General features: G+C 42.7%; 1 protein-coding gene across 5 annotated transcripts; it reads left to right on the forward strand.

The window, feature by feature from the left end:
• Positions 1–195: 195 nt before the first annotated feature.
• dnm2a (dynamin 2a) lies at positions 196–25,000 on the forward strand. Of its 5 annotated transcripts, none has more exons than XM_070923947.1 (21): positions 196–646; positions 7,923–7,996; positions 8,205–8,354; positions 9,345–9,548; positions 9,816–9,914; positions 9,993–10,153; positions 10,251–10,393; positions 10,710–10,845; positions 10,967–11,034; positions 11,664–11,802; positions 13,720–13,806; positions 15,099–15,169; positions 16,461–16,512; positions 17,556–17,567; positions 19,959–20,069; positions 21,829–21,938; positions 22,090–22,201; positions 22,394–22,558; positions 23,532–23,755; positions 24,061–24,324; positions 24,648–25,000. In XM_070923947.1, the coding sequence occupies exons 1-21, from the start codon at positions 486–488 to the stop codon at positions 24,718–24,720; spliced, it is 2,616 nt and encodes an 871-aa protein (XP_070780048.1). In that variant the 5' UTR covers positions 196–485; the 3' UTR covers positions 24,721–25,000. The 5 variants fall into 5 exon arrangements, with proteins under 5 accessions (XP_070780048.1, XP_070780050.1, XP_070780051.1 ...); XM_070923949.1 differs by lacking the exon at positions 17,556–17,567 and adding an exon at positions 17,772–17,804; XM_070923950.1 differs by lacking the exon at positions 11,664–11,802 and adding an exon at positions 12,478–12,616.
• The last annotated feature ends 75 nt before the right edge of the window (positions 25,001–25,075 follow it).

Genomic DNA, 25,075 nt, shown 5'->3' on the forward strand with positions numbered 1-25,075 from the left:
TCCCGTTAACCAATCTGAAATGAACAATTTGTTTAGAGCGAAGAACACGCCTTTTTTAATAGCCAATCAGAATTTTAGCTTGATGGAGAGGCAGAAGAGTTAGCCAATAGACTATCTTGTTTCACAGACAAGAGGCGGGTCTAGACTCACCGGTTACGATCGGATGTCGTCTACGAAGACCGGATAGTGTTTGTGTAGAGGAAGTTTTGTTTTGCGAGTTTTCCGTCCGTTTCGACTGACTGAGTATTTAGCTAATGCGCTTGAATGATCACGACATGATATTAGTGTGAATTGCATTACCGGTAACCGCTAAAGTGCTCAAGGAGAGAATAAAAGTCTGAGCTGTTTGAATCGGCGGAACTCAACACTTCAGAGTAACCCGAGAGCACCTTGCTGCTAGGCTAACGTTACCCAGATAGTTAGCGCGGCTAGCGTTAGCCTCTGGTCTGCGTTGTGTTGAAGGGGCTCTCCGAGCTAACGAAGCCATGGGGAACCGGGGCATGGAAGACCTGATTCCCCTGATCAACAAGCTTCAAGACGCGTTCAGCTCCATTGGCCAGAGTTGCAATTTAGACCTTCCTCAGATTGCTGTGGTCGGTGGACAGAGCGCCGGAAAAAGCTCAGTCCTGGAAAATTTTGTTGGCAGGTAAGTGATTAACGTAAGTTACTCATTGCAATTATAGTTTAGGCATAGTTTACATAGGTTCTTGTGTGTACAAACATTCCCATTTGTGTTTTTGTCCTGCAGGTACAATATGTTTTAAAATGTCATTTGCCATAAAGCTAAACTAACGTTAGTTACTCTACCAGTGCGTAACGTCAATACTAAGTTACGCACTTGTCGTAGTGGCTGCAGGTTCATCAACTTGACGTAAATACGCCATTTACGTGGCAAACCAGTGGGTTTAAAATGTATTTACATAAGGTTTTGTGCACCCAGAGCATAGTATAGGCTTTCTTAGTTTTAACAAGGCAATCTTCAAATTATTGAAAAGTAAGTTAGTATTTGCTCTGGTAGGCTCCCATGTTGTTCCTCTCATCACTGACAATACTTTGAACAATATGTATGCCCTCTAACACTGTCAGAAAATATCTTGTGTACCTGGTTCCCTCTTTACACTCTGACATTTTGAACTTGACAAACTAAGACCTTTTTATAAAAATGACCTCAACTAAGGTTTTGTGTCTGTAAAGTGCACATTGTGACACAGTGCAGATGATCTTGTTTTGCCATCTGTTTGTGTGGCCTTAGTTCTGAATGGGAACTTTTCCTGTTGTTCTATTTATAATTTCATGCCACACCCAGAAAGTCCCACAGGATTTGTATTTACCAGTAGCTGGGTTTTTGTCTTTAGCTCACATCTGTTGATTGGAGTTTCATTGGGTCACATATGAGATTGTTGTTGGTTTGGTATATTTCTTCTTTCAGTCATGGGAGTAAAAATATGTTATTGGAAAGACCAGTAGAGTAAGAGCAAGCCACCTCTTTTCCTCAGGGATGTGGATTTTTACAGCTGAATTTATCCCCAGTGCATTTTATATATTATTATATTTTTTAACCTCAAAGCACACATTCTTTCGTCAACAATAACAGTGACAATTTGTCAAACAGCACAAGCTCACATCTGTAGCAGACACAACTTCCCTTACCACCTTCCTCTTTTGTTACAGTTTTTGGCAAGACTTTAGAAATTAAGGAAATAGGCCTGACTTCTCTCTGTTTTCTGTGCTGTTGAGGTCAAGCTACAGTGCTCCTCGACAAGCTGATCCTGTCATCCTCAACAGGCTGGTCCTGTTGTCCTCAGCCACATCAGCAGTGAGTGAGATCACCCTGCAGATAAAGAAACAAAACAAGCTTGCTCTAAAGCAGCTTGTTTAGCAGGTTTCCACCCCATTGAGAGGCAGTGTGTATGTATGTATGTGTGTGTGTGTGTGTGTGTGTGTGTGTGTGTGTGTGTAACCCAACCCAACCCACACAGGGATCGCACAATCACACACGTACACGCAGGCCAGCCGACAGAGAAGAGGAAGTACAATGGCTATTAAGATGGCATGCAGACAGGCTTTTGGTTATAAACACACTGGCGAGAGCATGTTGTAACTGCTCAAGCAAGAACATACACGCAGATTAGACTCGCACTCAGTGCACATTAATTCAGATGAGTGGGGCTTTGCACTGTGAGAACACTTGACACATATCAGCTGTAATTAACATGAGACATTTCATGGCGACCTCAATTTCACTGCTTGTGCAGGCCTTCCACTTTCTGCCTGTTGACAGGACTAACATACACCCATGTGCTGAAAAGTTACACAAGCACTTTGCACATATATGCAATGGCATACACACTTGTACCTGCAGATCCTTTTTATGAAGCATTTGACTAAAAAAAAGTACAGCAGCTACTCTGTATGTCTGTTGCTGCTGTGCAGGTGAACATGAGGGCAGACAAGGTGGTTCAGTAGAAGTCAAACTCGTCTACAAGGTCGAGTCTTTCCTCAACCTGGAAGCACTTGGGAGGTGCTGCATATCACTATAGGAACGGGCACGCTCATGTAGAGGTGACTCATTGTTGATCTAAGGGTTTGTTTGAGCTCAGGAGCGACCAATACCAAAAGCAAATCATTTGTTGCACAAAGTTATGAGTGTTAGGATAATTGAATTGCTAAATCTCTGTGGTGACAACAGACTTTAACCATGAGCACTGAGCTACTGTCCCTCTGTTGCTCTATGATTTCTGAGGTCTTTTTCTTTGGTGAGATGCATGTTGTGTGTGAAAGGCTGGCTTCATCCCTCTTTCCCTTTCTGTGGCACCACTGACAATAGAAATAGTCACTTAGTGCTGGGAAGAGACACATTTCAGACAATACACTGTATGATTCAGTGTGTAATGCGTAAATATCTGTGTTTTCTGTCTCCCGCCTGAACTCCATGCTGATGTCATGATCTGATATGGGTGCCAAGTGACTTAACTTACTGCTCCACTTGCACAACTTGCCACAACTGGCAAATGTTCTGCCATCATAATATGCTTGTCTGTCATTGCTCAGTTTCTGCTTTACATTTCCGAGTAGGGGAAAGTAGGGCTAGACCATATTTGCTGTGTTTATTTACTTTCTCTCAGTTGTCTCAGTCCTGATTTTCAGCCCAGGCAGGTCAGGTGGCATTGAGATTTTTCACTGTGCTGTGTGACCCATCTTGTTGATGTGATTTTGGCCTCTGTTTGCCTCCAAGTTACTGGAGACCAGAACGCATTGGCTGGCTGGTCTGCATTCTTTGCTGGACAGAAGCTAATCAAATCACTCTGGCTCAACAGCCAACTCATGTATTTGTGAATGTTTCTGTCTTTTGGTAGGGACATGTGTGTATGTGTTGTTGGCTTGTTAAGGTTTGCATCAAGGCTACCTAATGAGGGACCTTAAGTTTTGACACATTGAACATACACTAAATGCATTATATACACTAAAATCTGCTGTACATTATGGTAACAAGAATTTAGCCTTAGTGTTCGAGACCTAATAGACCTTTCTCAAGACAGGTTTAACTAATAACGATAATAATGGCTGCATTCCATTCAGGTGTGTCAGTGCCATGGCCCTGATATTGTGCATGCTGTGTCGCTGGCATGACTTACTCACAAAAGAACCATTATTGGTGTTATCAGTTGTACCTGTGCTGTTTCTATGACAAGCCAAACTGTCCATCACCACGAGCTGCTCAGATACAAACAACAAAGACGTCAAAAGAATATAAAACAAGATTCATAAAAGGTTGCAAAATGCTAAAAATAATTGTTACCGGAGTCAAGAACTTGATTTAGCTAATTTATGCAGAATTACATTTCGTTTAATTTTACAGTGTTTTACTCGCTTGTCTACAGTTTCATGTTGTTGGATCATAATTAACTCTCAGTTTAGAGATGATGATCATGCTCGTGTCTTAATTTTTGGCTGTGCTGTGTTGTGATGTCATTGTCCCAGTGGGGAGTAAAGACGTCATATCTAGCACTGCAAGCTGGCCTGGGTGGAGGTTGTTATCAGATCTGTGGCAAGTAGACTACTGAAAAACCAGGAGTTTTGCAAAAGTGTGGAACAGTTTTACTAAGTTTAAAGCTCTACTAGAGCTTAATTAAAAACAGTGTTTGTCATTGATAAAGAATTAAATGTGGCAACCTTGCGCTAATTCCGTGCCACCTTTACCAAAACATTTAAATATGTTAGTCTCGTTAAAACCTTTTTGATGAGTGTTAGTATTTAATGCATTGCTACTATCTCTATTGTAGCAGCGGACTTGCTCCAGGATGGTGGTATGGATATGTAAAGGAATCCGAACAGAAATGTTCACCAGTCTGAATGCTTCTGTATAGCACAGTGGACATCCCTGTGAGAAAGAGGCACAGACAGCCAAGTGGCAGAGAGCAAAGGGATTTTCCGCTAAGCAGTTGGATTTTGGTTGTGCTTGAAAGGGCTTTGCTGCCTAGTGATGCTTCAAGGTACCCACATTGACAGACTGTAGTGCGGGAATGCGGGCAGCCATAATTATATGTCCGTTGCCGCATCAGAGACCCATGGGATAAGTCCCACCAAACCACAAACACATTTTTGTGTTCTACACCCTCCCGTGAGAGGGTACTATGACCTCAGAGTTTCACACACCGGTTTCCATGCTTGAAAATGAGCCCTGCCAGGCCTTTGTAGACTCGAGGAAAAGGAGGATCAGCTGTGGGCTATGGCTCCTCAGAGTTGCTCTGCCTATTTGTAGGAGGCAGAGGCTGTTGGGGTAGGAAGGGGGAGGGGAGTTGGCACTCCTGTTCTCTCCCTGCCCTACTCTCTCTCGCTTTTGCTTTCTCTTGTGATAGCGGGAGGGAGGCTCACAGACTGATGCTCTTTGCTTGGCCATCCATAATGCATGAAATGATACACAATCTGCTCAGCTTCGTCTATCATTTACAGCGCATCAATAATGTAATCCTGGCCCCTTGCTTCTTTTCAATATGCCACTGCTGTTTGTCCAATACTGCCTGTGAAGAATGACTGGTTCAATTCTGCACTGGCGTTACATCTTCTCAGAAGAGCATTTCGATTTCTTTGTGTGTGGGTTTTAAACTTTGATGGCACTTGGCCACTTGTTGAGGCAGCGTTTGACTGCTGAAAATCCAGTGAGAGTCACCTGTAATTGGAGAGATGCATCAGTACATTAGCAGTTAATTGAAGAGATCATTCTTGCTGTGACCTCTCAGCAGCATCTTGCCACCATTGTCCGCATCCAGTCAGTTTAGTTTACCCTTTCCATCAGCCTATAGTCACATTGTTCTTTATCTCTAACTCCCTCCCTCTCTTGCTCCCATTCCTCATCCAGGGCTTTCTATACTGTCCGCCGTGTGGACAAATGCCTGCATGCGCCACATTATGTGCATGACACAGCACCAGTGCTGAACCACAGACCTGTGGATTTTTGCTGATGTAAGGAACATCCAGAATGTTCCCCACTGTTTCACCACAGGACTACAGTGTAGGAATAGCAGGCAGTATGTAGTATGGCAGCTACTCTCTTTTCTCAGGTCCTGTGGCTGACACATTGCTTCCAGTCTTAAGTCAGCAGGCAGGCTGAGCACCGCCATAGTCCCCTCAGGCGTGTAGGTCTGGCAGTAAGGAGGAAAAGGAGAATTTGGGTTAGTGACATGCTCAGCTCTGCTGTGATTGTTCCAGGGCTGGGGCTGGTGATTACCACCAGATGTAGTATGTTTGCAGAGCAGGAGAGGGGCCTTGAGAATAGGGAGGGGAATGCAGAAGACTGGATGGAGGAGCCTCATCTGAGGGCTGACAAAGCAACTTTGGCCATGTGGTTACAAATTCCTCCGGTACCTTGTCACTTTAAAAGGAACAAACAAGCCGACTGTGGGAGGGTTGTCATTGTTTCCTATAGGCTATTGTCTCAGTAATGCATTGTTGCACCAATAGCATTTGCTGCTGTTTTTCATGCTTCATGCAATGCATTACGTTGTACAATTAACACCCTGCGAGTTTGTAGTTGAGAATGTGCAAATAGCAAGACAAAGTCAAGTGTCAGGCCTGAAGCTAGTGTGGTTAAGGCGTTATTGTGGACGATATCACTTGTATTGACACAGCCTGGGCTCACTCAAAAGCTAACAGTGGCAAAACTGAAAACCATGGGCCTTCCCTGTCCTTTAAATGTGCAGTAAATCGAGCGGTTTGATTCTTCAGCAAGGAACAAGTTCCTCAGCTGGAAAACGCCACATTACAAAATCGTTGCAACCATAAAGGGTAAATCCACCCTAAAACAGAATTTATATTGTGTTTTTCCAATGATTTTGATCAGTATATTTTTACAAACATGGATGACATTCTCCTCAAATTAAAAAGACTGATAATTGATTCTATTGATACCGAGACTGTCTACATTAAGCCGTCTAAATTTTAAAACGCTGTTTTTGTGTGAAAACGTTTTGCGTCCACATTAGCGTTTCCAGGCCTTCTTTACAGAGACGTCTGTCCGCAGCAACCTGAACAACATGAAACTGGCTAAATCTCTTCTTCACCCTCTTTTCAGTTGTTAAACAGCAAAACTGCACATCATAGCCAACATCTGGTGGACAGCCCAGCTGACCAGATCACTATTTCATGGTCGGGACGTCATCTGACAAAATCAACATAAATACAGTTCAATGATAACAGCTGTGCTGTATGACCGGTTATATCGATGTTTAAATGCGTGATTACAGAAAAAGTTAGTTTACAGGAAGTTGCCTTCTTAACTTTGCTGCCACATAGCCCCGCCTGTGACTAGGCTACAGACACAGCCAGTTACTATGCAGAGTGACAGCCTGTGACACCTTCATGTAGTGTCCTCCTACTCTCTGTGGTCACCTATACTGTTTCTGTTGTCAGACAACTGACCGAGCATGAAATAGTTATTTAATCGCGGACCATAAACACTATATGCTTATCAGCAGCATCATTTCCAAGCTGATGTGCTGCAGTGATAAAATCCTTACTTTATAATCGCAACGTTGTCTGACAAAATCAACATAAACCCAGGTTATTGTCAACAGCTCTGCTGTGTATTCAGATGTGCATTTAAAATGAGTGGTCACAAAGAAAGTTAGAGGCGGCTAAAGGATGTCTTCTTAAGTTAACTGGCCCTGTAGACACTGAAACACAGAGCCGGCATTTTAAGATTTACACATTTTGGAGGCTGTTTTGGGAAAGCTCTGTTTGGGGGGAAAAATGCTGATTTAGTCTCAACTGAGGGCTGTAATCGAGAGAAAAAACGTGTTTACAAATTTAACTGGCTTAATATGGATGAGTCTGTGGTCTGGTATGTTTAGTTTGAGATATTACATCAAAATGAGTTTCATTTGAACGTAGACCTTTCAGCTGTGAATCAAATGTATTCATATTCCAGTAAAATCACCAAGGCTGCTGTTATAGAGTCTTAGGAGTTCTTTCATTATTCAGTCTACGGAGCAGCTCTAGGATTTGTCTGTAGATGACATTATCATTACGGTCTGTTGAGTTCAGCATAAGGAGAGCATCTGTGAATTTTAAGGTGGATTTTCCCACAGGAGTGGGTGTTTATGAATTGATCTCTAAAGCTCTAATGATGAGAGAAAATGACTTTGTCACATTTGATTTGTTGTGAGACAAGTTGTAGGCGTGCAATTCCCCTGTGCCCATCAATTTACTAGAGTCCGCACTGCGAGGAAATGGACATTGAGTGTAATGAATAATTGAGCATTTTCCCTCATTCTTCTCTCTCTGTCTCTATGTTGCTTGGTTTTTCTCTGTCCTGAACTGCCCCTATTTTACCCAACATGTCTCCCCTTGTTTTGATTTCCTTCCTTTTCATCCCTACAATTCTGGTGTTTATTTTTCTTCCTCTGTCTGTCTCTCTCACCCAGGGACTTTCTTCCACGTGGATCAGGCATTGTTACTCGTAGACCTCTCATTTTGCAGCTGGTCAACAATAAAGCAGGTGAGTGTACCAGTCCTGTGTTCAGACACACCCCCATCTTCTTTCATGGCCTCTCTGTCACAGTGCCTCAAGCTAATATCACTGTCTGCTATTTGCTACCTTCATCTGTTTGATTTAATATTCTTTCTCTTCCCTGCTCTTTCTTTCTCTTTGTCCCTTTCTCTCCCTCTACCTCCCATTGTGTACAACACTCTGCCCCTGTGTGTAGAATATGCTGAATTCCTGCATTGCAAAGGGAAAAAGTTTGTGGATTTTGAAGAGGTGCGGTCGGAAATTGAGGCAGAGACCGAGAGGATAACGGGCTCCAACAAAGGCATCTCTCCCATCCCAATTAACCTCAGGGTCTACTCCCCCAACGGTAAGTCATTGTGAAATATTGTAAACACTTTATGCTCTTTGGCTCATGTAAAGTAAATTTGCATGTTATATGACAAGATATACAGTGAGACAACAATTTGTTAGCCATCAGAGATTGTCCCCTACTGTTTATAATATTTGTGGTTGTATTAGGTTATTCACTTGATAAGCCAAAAAAAAACAGATTTTCATGTCTGGTTATTTTATCCTTAAATCATTTCTCAATTGAATTTTGAGAAAATGTGTGGCATGATAAAAGGTTTTTATCTGTATTGCGCCCCTAAGTATGGAGAAGTTTTATGTGTCATGCACAAGTTTTTCTACTACCACTGACATCTGCCCCTCCCCAGAGAGCCTTGTAAGATATCAGAAAAAACACTGAATAACTCTCACAAACAGCCGTCGCAGGGACATCACAGTCAAATTTGGCATTTTTATGTTCTTTCAGTAAATTTAACACTTGTAAGTAATAAAACTCAGGGGGTGTTTTTATGTTTTTATTAAATAAAAAACAAGACTGTTTTACAACAGCAAGATTCTGTGGCTCGTAAACAAGATGAAAGCTTCTCCAACCACCACAGATGCCCATTAACATGTTAAATTGAGGCTGATAGTGAAGATATTTGCTGATGTTCTTTTGAAAAGGGAGGAAAATTAAGTTGACGCATGCATAGAAAACGCAGGATGGTAAAATTACATACTAACAACACTATGAATAGGCTGTGTCTGTTTTCTCAACGTGGTGATGGCCCTTTCATTGAGAATGCTCTTGATTAATCAAACATTTATTTGTCCATCACAACCCGGATTTCCTTTCAAATGCTGAGTCAAGTCAATGATGTGTCAAATTAAACTTGATGCACTGCTTTGATAAAGAAATGAATGGTCATGGAAACACATGAATAAATGATGATATATTGTGAAGATATGTGTGTGCCTCTTCTGCTTCTATTCTGCCTGATTATTTACTTCAACTGTCCACGTGACTCAGTGCTGAACCTGACCCTGATCGACCTTCCGGGAATGACTAAGGTTGCTGTCGGAGACCAGCCCATAGACATAGAGCACCAGATCAGGGACATGCTGATGCAGTTCATCACCAAGGAGAGCTGCCTGATCCTGGCCGTCACCCCTGCCAATACTGACCTGGCCAACTCTGACGCTCTGAAGATTGCTAAGGAGGTCGACCCACAGGGTAAACATGTAGCTTTGTAGTAGTTCAGAAGTCAAAGAGCTCAACAAACTCAATACAACACTTCTTTCTTATGCTATCCCATGAAGCAGAAAAATTACCATTACCTCTCATTTAATCTTCTACTGCTATTTGGTCAGTATCTCTTAAACAGGTGTCTGTGTTTCAGTTCTTTTCCTTATTGTTATTCTGTTAGACATGTAGTAGAAAACAAAATGGTGAGAGGTATCTCTTTGAATTGATGTAGTTACACTTTATAATTTTGTGCAGGCATGCGTACCATTGGTGTTATAACAAAACTGGACCTGATGGATGAAGGGACGGATGCAAAGGACATCCTCGAAAATAAACTGCTGCCACTGCGTAGAGGTGAGGATTATACACACAAAGACACATTCACAGGCTTTATTTCTTACTCTAGAGTGACTGTTTGTGTTTTGTCTGCAGGCTACATTGGTGTGGTGAACCGCAGCCAGAAAGACATCGATGGAAAGAAGGACATTCGTGCTGCTCTGGCTGCAGAGAGGAAGTTCTTCCTCTCTCATCCTGCCTACAGACATATAGCAGAGCGTATGGGCACACCGCATCTACAAAAGACACTCAACCAGGTCTGCTATCAATTGTTTGTTTTTAAATTGTAAACTATAATTTCCCCTCTACCATGCCGTTCTCTAAAATAACAGTACTTCCTCTGTCTGTCTCTAGCAATTGACCAACCACATCAGGGACACCCTGCCTGGTCTGCGCAGTAAGCTGCAGAGTCAGCTCCTCTCCCTGGAGAAGGAGGTGGAGGAGTACAAGAACTTCCGTCCAGATGACCCGACACGCAAGACCAAGGCCTTGTTGCAGTAAGTGCATCTGAATATTGCCGTTCGTAACAATGTAGCACACATGTAGTATCTCTAGTAGATAGCTTGGGGGTGATGTGTCTGCCAAACCGGATCATATGGTCATTTATTCAGCACTTTCTAAGATGGGTTACTATAACAGTGACCACAAATCAACATAATTTTACCCTGATTTTTAAGCTGTAGCATCACAGTACAGATGAATTTGCATTAATGAACAGTAACCTTTGCAGTGGAGCACCAGGAAGGCTCTAGCTGTAGTTGCAAAATGATCATTCACACCAGCCACATGTCTTTTGTGCTTGACTCTTATCAGGATGGTGCAGCAGTTTGGTGTGGACTTTGAGAAGTGCATCGAGGGCTCTGGGGACCAGGTGGACACCAATGAGCTATCCGGTGGTGCCAAGATCAACCGCATCTTCCATGAACGCTTCCCCTTCGAACTGGTCAAGGTTAGTGTGCCATGAAGAGGAGTGATATGTTGGGTTTTGTTGATGAAGTGTTTTGGTTGTAGGAGTCTTCACAAAGATTTAAGTGTTGTTGTCACTTGCCTCTTCTCTCGCTGTCCCCCAGATTGTGTTTGACGAGAAGGAGCTAAGGCGAGAAATCAGTCATGCAATCAAGAACGTCCATGGTGTCAGGCAAGTGGAGCTGAGACAAAAAAACCCAACCCGACTTCCACCCTGTTTTTAACATGAAATACCCTCACGCTTCGCTTTTCTCCTTCATCAAAGCTGTTATTCTCATATAATTCAAGTTTTTATAATCTAGCCTTGCCATCACAGACTAAAAGCACCCATTTAAAGTGGCATATTCAGAAAGTGTTTTCTGTTGTATGTGAAATGTATTTCCTCAATCCCCTTATCTCCTCACTGCAACACCACCCACTCCTTTTCTTTTTTCTGTCTGCTGAAGCATTCAATTATTATGAGGTTTTGTGTTACATGTATCTTTGTCCACTGCGCTATATTGTCATGTGTTTCCTCACTGATACTCTCCCGTCTGTCACATCTCATTTGTGGTTGTGTGCTTAATTACATTTACACCTGGCCTTCTTTGGCGCTTTATCTTTCCTCCTCCTGTTGTGGCTGTCAGTATGTTAATTTTCTGTTTCTTTCTCTTTGTCCATAACCTCAGATCTCTTCAGTCACCTGTTTTTGTCTTTTTGTGTACCCAATCATCCATCTATTCATCTGTTTTTTTAGCCTACATGTCTGTTAACTGTCCCATCTGTCTGTCGCTGTGCCTCTGTTTCTCTGTGCATCCTCAGAACGGGGCTGTTCACTCCAGACCTGGCGTTTGAGGCCATCGTGAAAAAGCAGATCGTTAAGCTGAAAACGCCCTGTCTCAAATGTATCGATCTGGTCATTCAGGAGCTCATCAACACAGTCAGGCAGTGCACCAACAAGGTACTGCAGGTGTCCAGCATCTCCCGACCCAGCCGAGACATAGGGCAGGGACAACCATGGGTGTGGCAGAGGGTGTGCTGACACAGAACATTAGCCAACAGCTTCCTACAATATCTAGAGAAGTCGCTCTCTCTACTGAAGTGTGTAGTTCTTGAATTGTAAAAAAGAAACGCTCTGTGCAGTTTGCCCTCTGCCCAGCCGAGCCCCATTAGCCCTGTGTGCAGGCAGTGCTGTCGTGTTGTGGAGTGTTGTGACGGGTGACGTGTTGTCGTGGATATGAGATGTTTCAGGGACTCAACCTGTCCGAGCATCTCTGGTCTCTCCTGGACAAGCTGCAGGTTTCACAGCTCAGTACACATAGCCAGCAAAACAAGGGGTGGTCTTCAGCTGTAATTTGGTTTTGAATAGGAGGTGACATGTCCATCTCTGCCATATTGACCTAGTTGTAGAGGAAGTGGCTTGTCAGGGAAGGGGATGTGAAAAACCTGTGGCTTGTCCCTCTCCAATGGTTGATTTGTCTGTCAACAACTAGAAATGACTAACTGAACAAAGACCTTTTCTCTTTTTATTTCTTCTCTTTCCCTGGCTGTCCTCTTTTTCCCTTTCCTTGATTTCTGCCTATCCCTCTCTCTCTACCACCACAACAAAATGCAATCTGACCCCATGACCTTTCAGAACGGGGCTCTTCACCCCTGACCTGGCTTTCGAGGCGATTGTCAAAAAGCAGATCCTCAAACTCAAAGAGCCCAGCCTCAAATGCGTGGACCTTGTGGTGTCCGAGCTCACCGCACTCGTCATGAAGTGTGCCGTTAAGGTAACCAGGGACACACCTGCCGGGATGAAGGCATGAAAAGAGAAGGGATTCCTTTTCTTTCTAAATGTCTTATCTCTGTCATCCCAGTGAAATGCTCATCCCAGTGAAATCAGCCCCACCCCCACCCTTGCCACGACACCATCCGTGCCCACTGCTTCGAATGTGTGTATTGTCCCATTCCCACTCCCTGCCCTACATCTGAGTCTCCTTACCATTCAGATTGAGCACTGACGTTCAAATCACGTCTGAAAACGTAAGCACAACTTCCACCAGCCAGCTCCCACATGCTGTTTGACCTCAGCATCAGCTCATTAAAGCATTTTTTACTACCTTCACATTGCTTCCTCTCTCCTCTCTGCCCAAGACCCAACCCGGCTGCGCTCCCTCCCTGACCCACATGGCAGACTGACATTCTGCTCTCTGCTGAACCGGATGCAAAGGGAGCAATGTCAGGGGGGAGATGATACTAATGGCCATGGGTGCAGTGGCAGCTTGAATGGAGTGTTTCCATAGCAACGGTGCTCCACTGCCATCTTGTGGACAGAAGAAGGCGCTGCACACAATGAAATTATTCAACATACACACCACAGGGAACACAATCATCATTCCCTTCTGTCTCACTCCATTCTGTCACTTTCCCTTCTCATCCAGTCTTCACTGATATGAATACTATCAAAACTTAACCATCAGCCAGAGATGACTGTACTAACATGACAAATTTGTTTAGAATATAAAATGTGTTGTGTGTTTAATGATTAAGGCAATCCCAAACTTACAGCATTACCACATTATTTGATTATCCATTACATCATCCCTGGCTGATAGTAAATGCCTTTATAGCCCTGTAGAACAGACTGTCACTGTGTTTTTAAAGTCTGTGTGTGTGAGTTGGTTTTTTGGTTGTTTAGATACGTGTGGCACTGAAATGTCACTTGACTATCTCTTTCCCTTTTCTTTGTTGTCTACTTACTCTCACTTTTCACTCCTGTTTCTCTCTGATACTTATTGGTAAGTCTTACTAAGCTCAAGCTCACATGTAAATGTGTGTGTGTGTGTGTGTGTCTCCGTTCAATGCTGCAGTTGTGTGTTCTGTTGCCTTTCAGCTCAATTCCTACCCCAGACTGAGAGAGGAGACTGAGAGGATTGTCACCACCTATGTCAGAGAAAGAGAAGGGAAGACCAAGGACCAGGTGAGTTGCTAGGTTGTAGATTAAATTGACAAGTTGCTCTCAAGCATGCCAAGCGGGTTACAGTAAGAGTTACAATCTACAATGCATTAGTGCAAAATAACATTTGCATTTAGTGCCCTTACGAGCATCAGATACGCTTTAGCATTTGTCAAATGGAGAAAAACTCATAAGGTCCTTCCATTGCTGGACAGAGCTGCTGTCTTCCTGCAATTCTTAACCAGTAATGTGGTGTCATTGCTATGCTTTGCCAGCAGAGCATAACCAAAATATAAAATGTTTTCCTGTGTATATGTTTGCACTCTAGCCCAGATACATCAGCTTAGAATCAATTTCATTTATTGATAAGCATTTATTTGCTTTTCATCTCATATTACCTGTATCATTCAAGGTTTTTTATAGACCTTGAAACTTCATAAACGTTTGCAAACTTGAGAAAATCGAATAAGGCCTTAAATGTATTTGAAAAAGACTGGATGGATTTGAAGCCATTTTTTTCTCATTTTTAGGGCTCAGTTCTGCAGGTCTTATCCCCAGCGATAGTTTGATCAAAGAGTTAAAACTAAAACAAGTTTTTATCTGATTCTTATCTGCTTATTCTTGTCATCAACCACAGATGCATCAAACATATTTTCCTACTTCCTGTTTTATTTAGTTGTTATGATTAAATCACAGCTAAGCAACATTCTGTGTCATGGTAGAAAAGCAGTTATTATATGATTTTATTCAGTTTGTTTCAGGTTTAAGTTGACCGTGTTGGCTGGTGTTGGCACCACTGTTATGTCACATATGTATAACAGGATTTTGATGTGTTGATGTATGAACAACAGTTTGCGGCTTTGATATTAAAGATCACTTCAAGTCATTACAAGAAAGGGGATTAATGAGACTTGTGTTGTGTAATTTTGAGCAGTAGTATGTCTTCCCCCCCAAGGTCTAAATCCAGATCCAAAAATAAGCATTAACTCCAGAAAAAAACAAGACTAATGAGAGTAGTAGGTTTGGTAGCAGCTCTGTTAGGCAGGAAGTGATGCTGGTTGAATTGTAGAGTTTATAAACTGAAATCATATTCCACACACCTATAACCATCACATCTGCAATTTGCATTTACAATATCAGTCTGACAGACTATTGGTTTGGTAAATGTAGCTTTAGATGTCATCTCTGTCAGGGTTGTTTTTCAGTGTGAAGTATATTAGAAGTGAAACAAAGTACTTTTCTGCTTTGTGCCCTCTGTAAGTGGTGTTTAATTGAGACCTCTCTATTCTAATCATAATTTTCTGCCTCTAATTAAGGTTCTGCTGCTGATTGACATTGAGCTGTCCTACATCAACACCAACCATGAGGACTTCATAGGCTTTGCCAAGTATGTAACCCTCCTCCCCTTACCTTTTCTAGCCCAACTTACAGCTTGTCGGTGACCCCAGTCTCAATGCAGGCATTGTGATACAGATTAACTACATGTTGCGTGTTGCCTGAGGTGCACTTGTGATTCCGTAGATGTACAAAGGAAAAGGCCTGTTCTCCTGTAACTCTCAGCCATCAATACATGTGGAATCCAGCTGCCGTTTCAGAAACTTTACAGAATCACCACTACTTCACTCCTACTGAATCAAAGTGTTGCTTATAATTAGCCACATGTTGTAAGCTGCGGTGCATCAGTGTGATGTAGCATGCTAATTAGTGATCCAGCCACATCAGAGCATGTGTCTCCCTGTGGGGGAGGTGGATGCCACAATGATCAAGGTAGCACCAGTTGCCCACCTCTCCCCCTCCTGCATGCAACAATACCGCTCCCCCTCCAAACAAAGTCAATCAAGCATGCTTGATTACTTGACAGATGAGCTTCCTGTCTGCTGCAGGCTGTTTGACTGTACCAATGGACAGAGCGATGATAATGTTTTACTGCATTTACTTGTAGCTGCTGGTGTGCACTGGAAACTCATTTGCACACTGCAAAGCACTCACTGTTTTTTGTGGAATATCTCTAAGAGGTTTAGAGTTCATGGTTGAATTCACGTAGTCCCCAGTGTAGCAGTTACAGTAGCATGCAGATGAGTGGAGCTCCCCTCCTCTGTGTGGGTCGTGCCGTTGACCAAATAACAAAGCAAGTCCCCGTGCGTGTGTGTGTGTGTGTGTGAGGGATTACGGCTAGCCTCTGCATGGCAAGTGGATTGCTGTAATGTGTCGCAGGTCAGCTAGGGCTGTTTAACGGTTCTCATGACGTCACTTTCAGTCTTGACTACAGAAGGCTGGATGATGGTAGCCCCCCAGGGTACGGCAACAACAGGTGGGCTAACAGAAAGGATGTAGGGTTGTGAGTACAATGTGTGTGTGTGTGTGTGAGACAGTTTGACCCTCCATTTTGTCCAAATTCCTCCAAAACCCACTTTCACCTTCATGTATGTGCGTAGTAACATAAAAATAACAATGATGACAACAAAACCTTGGATTTACACTTATCTAAAACCAGACAGTTGATTTACATAAAAGACTGAATATATATAAAACATACCAAACATAATATTGCAAAAGAATGGAATATTATTGGAACAGAAGTGATATATGTATTTAGTATGTATATTTTGAACAGGTTGTCTTTGGTGTGATGTCATCAACATTTATTGTCTTTTCTGTCCATCTTTGTGTAATCACAGTGCCCAGCAGAGGAACACAGCTGCAAACAAGAAGAGGGCCATACCCAACCAGGTACATTTCATCACTCAGCTGTGGCCTTTTCACCAATCCCAGATTTAATCTCCCTTGACTGATGCCTCACATTACCAGCCTATTAATCAACCATGTGATAGAAACCTCACTCCAACAATGATTTAGCCCATAGCCATAAATCTATCTCGACATGTCTAACTGGTAACGATACCTCACCCGTACATCACTTTAACCACTGACTGTACCCAGTCCCAGTCTTGTCTAATCCTCATATTGAACTGACTGGTCTTTGTCTACAATGTTGTAAAGCTGCTGCCTTTTCTGTTTTATTCAGACCAATGTTTATTTTATTTATTTGAATTTGTTAATTTCAATGTTTTGTAAGTTCCTGAAACATGGTTAAAATACTGCTAATCAGCTTTAGAGATTGCAGTGTCAGTGAGGGGAAAGTTGCCTTAGGGAACTTATAGAAGACCCCGCTTCCCTGCTTTTCTGAGACGAGCATTTGTTTCCATGGCTATTATTAATTGCTGTTTGCATGTGATCCAGGCATGTCCACAGCAAAGCAACAATTAATCACAGAATTATGTTGGTTGTTTTGTTGCCTGCCCATTAACAAGCATCTTTTGTATTGAAATTCAGAATGTGCATGGACCTCGCACCTATCAACTGAGCAACAAATATGACATAACCAAATTGTGGAATACTTGAAGTAATTCTAATTGCATGTAACTCTCTTGCTCTGTCTCTCTCTCTCTGTCTGTCTCTTTCTCTCTCTCCTGCCTCTCTTCATGTGCCTTTCTCTGGTCATCTCATGGATTCTTGCTTTCTGTTTCCCCCTGTTTTTGCCCCCTTCAAACCTATTATTCTCTCCGTTTCACCCTCCTTTTTTCAACCTTTTCTTGAACTCTACTGTCTCTTACTTCTTGATTCCTCTGCTCTCCTTCCAACTCTCCCCTTGCCACCCTTTTCCCTCTCCCCCTCCTCCTACCTCTCATCTGTCCCTCATCTTTGCTTGCTTGCTTTCTCATTTCTTTTGGCTATGATTTTACACTGCCTCCCTCCCCTTCCTATTACTGCAGGGTGAGATTCTGGTAAGTACCCCACAGATTTAAACAACACCCTGCCAGGGAGCAGCAGGGGTAGGCCATGCAGAAGAACTGAGACTATCACGCACAGGTCAGCCAATGTGGTTAGGGTGGAAAAGACAAACTGCTGGGAGATAACAGGATAAACAGTTTCCTGCAAATGAAGGAGTCGATACCTTTTGCCGTAATGAGTTGTTCTACTTTCTGCAGCTTGGCGGACTGGGAGAGGTCCACGAGGAGAAGGTAGAGTCTCCAGACTGATCAAACGGATATCTATTACAATTCTAGCATTAGCGCGCAGTTACCAGTAATTTGGAACTGTCTTTACAGTAATACGCAGCAGGTTTGCTGTCGTAATTCTTGGGTTCATTATGATAAGACAGTAATTGTCTTTAATTGTACACATCTGGGCTGCTACTAACATTTAACCTTTTCTCCACCAAATATTTTAGACGAGATACGAATTCTTTTACCCCCACAAAAGATTGTGGCAAAGTTGTGTGTTCTCTATTAAGGAGCACAGAGAGAGAACAGGGAAATCTTCCACCACTGACCGTGGACGGCGTCAGTTCTCATGTCTTCAGGTTTATACCTCTGCTGCTGCCTCATGCTCGGTGACTCAGAAGTTTGCCTTGTGAGAATCATCCTAAACGTCACTGGGAACAAACCGGGGAGGGAGTGTGGAGTGATTGAGCAACACTCAATACAATAAAGTTTTTGATTCTTTAAAATTTCCTTTATATTAATTTCTAGTGCTTTCTTTCCTTTTTTCTTACATAAGTACGTTCATATCCAAATTCACTACAAAAAACCCCAATTGTCCCTAATTGTTATTTCTGTATTCAGAGCTGATCAAACATTCTGTTACTTAGTATGGTGGCTGGTCATGGTTTTGGGATATATTTCAGTGATTTAATCAAAATTCGTTGTTAACATCTTATTTTCATAACTTTCTGATCTTGATTTAAATTGGCATGTTTCATTCTAATCATTTAAAGCTATTTTTCTTTGGATCATTGGAGTTAATCTAAGATATAATGTACATCTTTAATTAACCACGTGCATCTCTTACATTTACAGAAATGGATTGAACATGTGTTGACGGTTGTCTACTACTGACAAATAGTGTAGAAACAAAAGCATCTCATCGTTTCCTCTTTCTTAATGTCAACATGGTTATAACATTTCCAGCTAACTTTAATACAGGGGATTTAAAACTCTTCCTTGTTTCTGAAAAGTTTAAGTTTATTTCCTCGCCAAGGCAAACTACCAGTTTAGCTCCTATGTAATTGCCTCCTCTCCCATGTTTAAGTTGGCGCTTTGAACTAATGAATCTTTTTTTTCCATAACTCACTCCAGTCCTCTGCTGGATGGAGAGGGAGTGCAGGAGAGAGGTCTAATGCAGACTTTGAAATGGACATTTCCACTTAGTTTTACGTACCACAAGCACACTTTTCACAGGTAGTGTCCCCCATTGTACTGTGCTTGAAATGCGTGGGAGTCTATTTGGAAAAATTGAGAGCCATAGTAGCTAAGAAGGCTCCTCCAAAATGCATGGCTTATTTTTCTCAGAGTGATTCACTCAACTCGGCCTCTCAGTCTGATATATTTCCTCCCTCTCCATCACTCCACTTCAGATTTTCACTTTGCTGTTTAGATTTCTGTCCCTCTATGAACTCTACTAAATCAGCTAACTATGCATTTAATCTCTTTCATTGCAATTCTTCTCTCCGCCTTTATCCCGTCTTCTGTACTCACTTCTCCCCATCTTACTTAACCCCCCCCCCCTCATATCTGAGTCCCTTTAACCCCAATAACCCTGCTTTTTTATAACTACCAGTACATAGGCTAGCTTTTACTGACCCGCTGACACTAACATACCACCGTCAACCTTTGATTTTTGACTCTGTGTCGGGGCTAGCATGGTCTGGAGACCATCTGGTCCTGTTTGTTGGTTTAAGAATTTCTTTTCTGTTGAGTGAAAAAGAACAAGGACTACATCCTTTTTCAGTATTGTCAACTAAATCTTTTGACATTTAGCCATATTATTCAATTTATTTCTGTCCTTACTGTCACTCCATGCTGTTTACTCAATAAGTTTCACATTTAATCCATGCTTCTGTGTTTTAGTGAATATTTATGTAACCTTAAACTCACAGACACAAAAACGTTGAATATTAAAATAAAAAGATAAGAGACAACCACATTTTCAGTGACCAAGCAGGTAAGATTTTATTAGCGTCGGTCACATCCCAGTATTAATGGTGCAACACTTATGGGACCATCATGTCACCAGTGCATTCACCTAATTGACAAAGCCGTTTTCCTCCATCCTCCTGGTACCTCTCTCTCCCTACCACCCTTTTCTCTCTTCCACATCTTCTCCTCGCTGTGCAGGTGATCAGGAAAGGCTGGCTAACCATCAACATCAGCATCATGAAAGGAGGCTCCAAGGAGTACTGGTTTGTCCTGACTGCTGAGTCCCTGTCCTGGTACAAGGATGAGGAGGTGAGAGCAATTAAATAAATATAATAAACTGTCCAGAGTGGAGATTTGATGTCATCACCCACGATGGCTGGAGGTGTGTGCGTCCCAGCCCAGCCTAACCAATGTGCAGACTACTGTTCAGCTGTAGCCTGATGAACAGGTAGTCTGAACACTGGGCAGGCGGGGGGGTGAGGAGGACTCTGATGGGAGGAAGGACCCCGAGGTCATTGCGGCTGCAGGTTGCTACCTTAGGACAGTAGGACAGAGGGCACAGCGAGCAAACATTACATTGACACAAATGCTGATATATCAGGACCCATACTGCTAAAATGCCACAATACTTTTTATCTTATTAAACATATGTTGTTTTAAATAGAGCTTAATATGAAAAATCTAAACTTTATAACATTGCCTTCAACCGACCATGGCTGGACCGCATTCCCTATTGGCTAAATAACCACAGTATGTGCACACTCAGCAGGCTCCGCTCTACAGTTTACTTATATTATAGACCTTTTCAAAGATTGTATTCAAAGACTTGGAGAGTAACAATCAGTACAAGGGACATGTCAGTGCACTGATCGATCAAGTTTATATGATCTAAAATCAAATGATCAACTTTCATTGATCATTTGATTTTGGACTTGATTGAAAAGACTGACTTAACTTAATTGTTGAACATTTGCATAAACAAGTGCATAAAATGCATAAATAGCATTGTAATTACCTTACTTACTGCTTGATCTTCTTCCCAAGGCCTCAGTCGTATCCATTCTTCCAGCGAAATAAAAAGACTCCTTACAGATACCACTACAAACTACTGCTAAAGATGAACTCCAGTCCAGTGGCCTCAATGTGCCCAAACACCAACTGGAAACGGTGCATTTTCTGTCTGTCGCTTTTTCGCGAAACAGCAAAGAGAAAGAAAGAGAATGTGAGAGGGAGGATGGTGGAGGCAAACTGACGTGGCAGGCGGGCTGAAATGTTCCAGCCGGGATCTGACTTTGGAATTTGCAGGAAATCGTACTGGGTTACGGGGGCCGGAGGGGGGTGTGATTGTGTGTGTACAAGTGTGCATGTGTCCACATACTGTACCATTTAGTGTTTCGGCAGTTGGTCATATCTGTACGAATGCATGTTTATACACACACCCAAATCTCATGATATGTGTTTGTTCAGTTTGTTCAGGCTCATGTATATTTGTTTGTCTTTGCACGTGCAGTTAAGTATTTGGCCCTGTGTGTGTGTGTGTGTGTGTGTGTGTGTGTGTGTGTGTGTGTGTGTGTGTGTGTGTGTGTGTGTGTGTGTGTGTGTGTGTGTGTGTGTGTGTGTGTGTGTGTGTGTGTGTGTGTGTGTGTGTGTGTGTGTGGTGGGGGCGGGGGGATTGTGTGGAACTGTGAGTGATGTAACTGTTGGGCCTGCGCCGCTCTCTGTGTTAGTGCAGACGTAAATGCTTCCAGATGTCTCTGCTCAACAGTGAAAGCTGGTACCCCATCCCCCCAGAATTCCCTCATGCTCCTCCTTTTCTTACTCTCCTCCTCCTCCCTCATCATGCATTTCTCCATCTCACCAGCCTGGTGGTGGTCTACATAGAGGAAATGCATTCCATCATGTCTGCTCATTGGTGGAGAAGTGTTAGTGCTGCTGTCCTCGGTTTTCATCTCCATTACCAAAATACCTATAATTGCCCACTTTATAAAGATATAGCTTCTTTCTGTTGTATATTCCAGGTTTCAGTTCTGCTTTAAAATGCTCATTTCTTCTGTTTGTCTCATGCTAGGAGAAAGAAAAGAAGTATATGCTGCCCCTGGATAACCTGAAGCTCAGAGATGTGGAGAAAGGCTTTATGTCCACAAAGCACATCTTCGCAATCTTCAACACTGAACAGAGGTTAGGGTTATGTTGTTAAGACATGTGAATTCACACGTACCTTATGTTTGTGTTTGTGTTTGCGTTTGCGTTTGCGTGTGCATTCATGTCTTTACTGTGTAAGCCCACACACTCACAAGCACTTGTGTTCGTCTTCTGTTTATCTGTACAGGAACGTGTACAAGGATCTTCGCCAAGTAGAACTGGCCTGTGATTCTCAAGAGGATGTGGACAGCTGGAAAGCGTCCTTCCTCAGGGCAGGGGTTTATCCGGAGAAGGACCAGGTATGTGGGTGGGTGGGGCTTTTGGTTTCTATAAAAGCCATAGATTATTTAATATTACATTGGTCATTAACACATGCACCTCTGTATTTCTCACGTTGTAAGAATTGCTACTTCTACAGAGAGCAACTATAAGATGTATTTATGATATATTTATACTTTATCTTTTGTGTGTGTGTGTGTGTGTATTGTTAGACGGAGAATGAAGAGGCTGCCCCTGCAGACACATTCTCTATGGACCCTCAGTTGGAGCGGCAGGTGGAAACCATCCGCAACCTGGTGGATTCATACATTGGCATCATCAACAAATCCATCAGAGACCTCATGCCCAAGACCATCATGCATCTCATGATCAACAGTGTGAGTCCTCATTAGCAGAGACAAGCCATTAACAGACAGAGTGTGCAGACTAGAAAACTGACTTGAAATAAAAGGGTTGATCTGAGTCTGTTATCTCAACGCTACATTGTATTTCACTTATGGAGACTTTACTGAAAAGAAGGCTATTGAGCCATGACCACCACTTTGTACAGTGCAGTGTACATCCCAGCACATTTGGTGGGTTAGTTAAAGTGCTCTCGCACTTAATGCTGTGTGCTATGCTACATGCTAGCAGTAGCTGGATCTGTACCTAAACACTGTAAATGTGAACATCCAATTTTGCAGTGCTCTACATCACCTAAAGAGTGCATATTGTAATTTTGCATGGTGTCCATCCTACATATACATTTTTTTTTTATTTTTTTTTTTTACAAACTATGCAAACCTGTATGTTTGGATGTAATATGCAATTAGCTATGTGTGATGACAGAAATATTGCCATTATCCAGCAAGTGTAGCATCCTACATTACTACATTCTCTATAAACGTAATCCTGGCACCTGATAAACCAGTGATCTGAGCTGAGATCAAATAAACTGCTATTTAATAGAGCTAATCAGAATAGAGTTTAGTTTTCTTGTTCATTTTAGTAGCAGTGGTCATGTATTTCATGTTAACACGGGGTCATAAACTTGAAGGCACTAATTAACAAAATAAATGATGCACGCACACAATGACTTGTCCACTGTCCCTTATTAGGCTTTATTATTCTGGTGAGCTCACTTGCTGGCTTCCACCAATCGAGCAGCTACACACACACACACACACACACAAAACCATCACCTGCACTATTGTCCACTGGGCAGCTCCTTTACCGATGTTTTCTATTATTTTGTTTAAGGATCAAATATCTTCAAGCTATCATTTCAATTTGGTAACTGCTGTACCATGAGTTTTTTTTTTTATGTAAGTTGCCACCACCTATTTTTTAATAATCTTAATTTCTATTCAGGCAAAGGATTTCATCCACTCAGAGCTGCTGGCCTACCTCTACTCATCTGGTGACCAGAACAGTCTCATGGAGGAGTCGGCTGACCAGGCCCAGCGCAGAGACGAAATGTTACGCATGTATCACGCACTCAAAGAGGCACTGCACATTATTGGTGACATCACCGTCAACACCATCTCCACCCCAGTACCTCCGCCCGTAAATGACACCTGGATCCAAGAAGCCAGGTGAGATAAGGGATAACATTTAGTTGAGCTTTAGGTGTAACAGCTGGAAAATATGGTCTCTAATGACACATTCAACACATTTACACAGCGAGCACGTTTTAGATATATGACGGTAGAAACGGCGAGAAAAAAGCAAATCTTTAGCCTGGTAGTATTACGCATGCCTTGTTGAATTTGAAAAGAGGTGCAATTACACATAATAGTCAGTGTATCTTACCTTGAATAAGAGCATCAAACAACTCTACAGGAGAATTAATGGGATCTTTTACGAGTTTCAGTTTCATTTAATCATATCCTCCTCTCAGCCCAACCCCTCAGCGCAGGCCGCCTCCTGCAGCAGCCCAGCCCCCTAGTCGTCCGCCTGCTGTTCGGGGCCCAACACCAGGACCACCCATGAACCCTTCCCCTGCCTTTGGAGCTCCACTCAACCCCTCTCCAGCCTTCGGAGCACCACCAATCCCCTCTCGCCCAGGCCCACCCATCAATGCCTTCAACAGCAACCTGGATCCCTTCAGTGCACCCCCACAGATCCCCTCTCGGCCTGCCCGTGTCCCACCCGGTGTACCCAGGTATGACTTCCAGTTATGATGTGATCACTAATACCACATGTGTATATTGTTCAATTTTTGTTGCACTGTATTTGTAACCTTTTGTCACTAAAATCTCATCATCCTCTGTCTTTTAAGCGTCACAGGCGTCATTTGTCGTTTCTCACTCTCACCAGTTATCCCATCTCTATATTTATTATTATTTCTTGGCATTCATTCTCCTCTCACTCTCCCTCAGTCCTCACCCTCCCTCTGTTCTCTCTGTCGGGTTGTTTTGGTTTCTCCGCTGTCTCTTTTGTGAGCATGTCTCACTCCTTATTCTCTATCTTCTCTCCCCGTTGCAGCCGAAGACCCCCTGGCGCTCCTTCTCACCGGCCCACCATTATCCGCCCTGCTGAGCCCTCCCTGCTAGACTAGACCTGTGGCCAAGCCCACCTAAGTGTGTGTGTTTGTGTGTGGGTGTGTGTATTTGCACACTAAAAGCCGTGAGCGGGTGCTCAATGGGAGGGGCCGACTGATACCGGTGCATAATATGCATCGTCCAGCCGTATTAATATGTCACTTCAAGCGATGTAATAAGCTGCTAATACCGTCTTTATCAGTGCACATGAACGAACGAAAGCCCTTAACCACTTGAATATTACATTTGACTGCTGTGGAAATTGTGTAATACAAAATAAAACCCAGTTCTGTGGGATGCATTTAACTTCTTTCAGCAGGAGATGGTGTATCAAATTCAGTTCAGGAGCTTTTTTTTATTGTAATAACTGGT

Source organism: Enoplosus armatus, chromosome 17 (genome assembly GCF_043641665.1).
Source record: "Enoplosus armatus isolate fEnoArm2 chromosome 17, fEnoArm2.hap1, whole genome shotgun sequence".
Taxonomy (NCBI): domain Eukaryota; kingdom Metazoa; phylum Chordata; class Actinopteri; order Centrarchiformes; family Enoplosidae; genus Enoplosus; species Enoplosus armatus.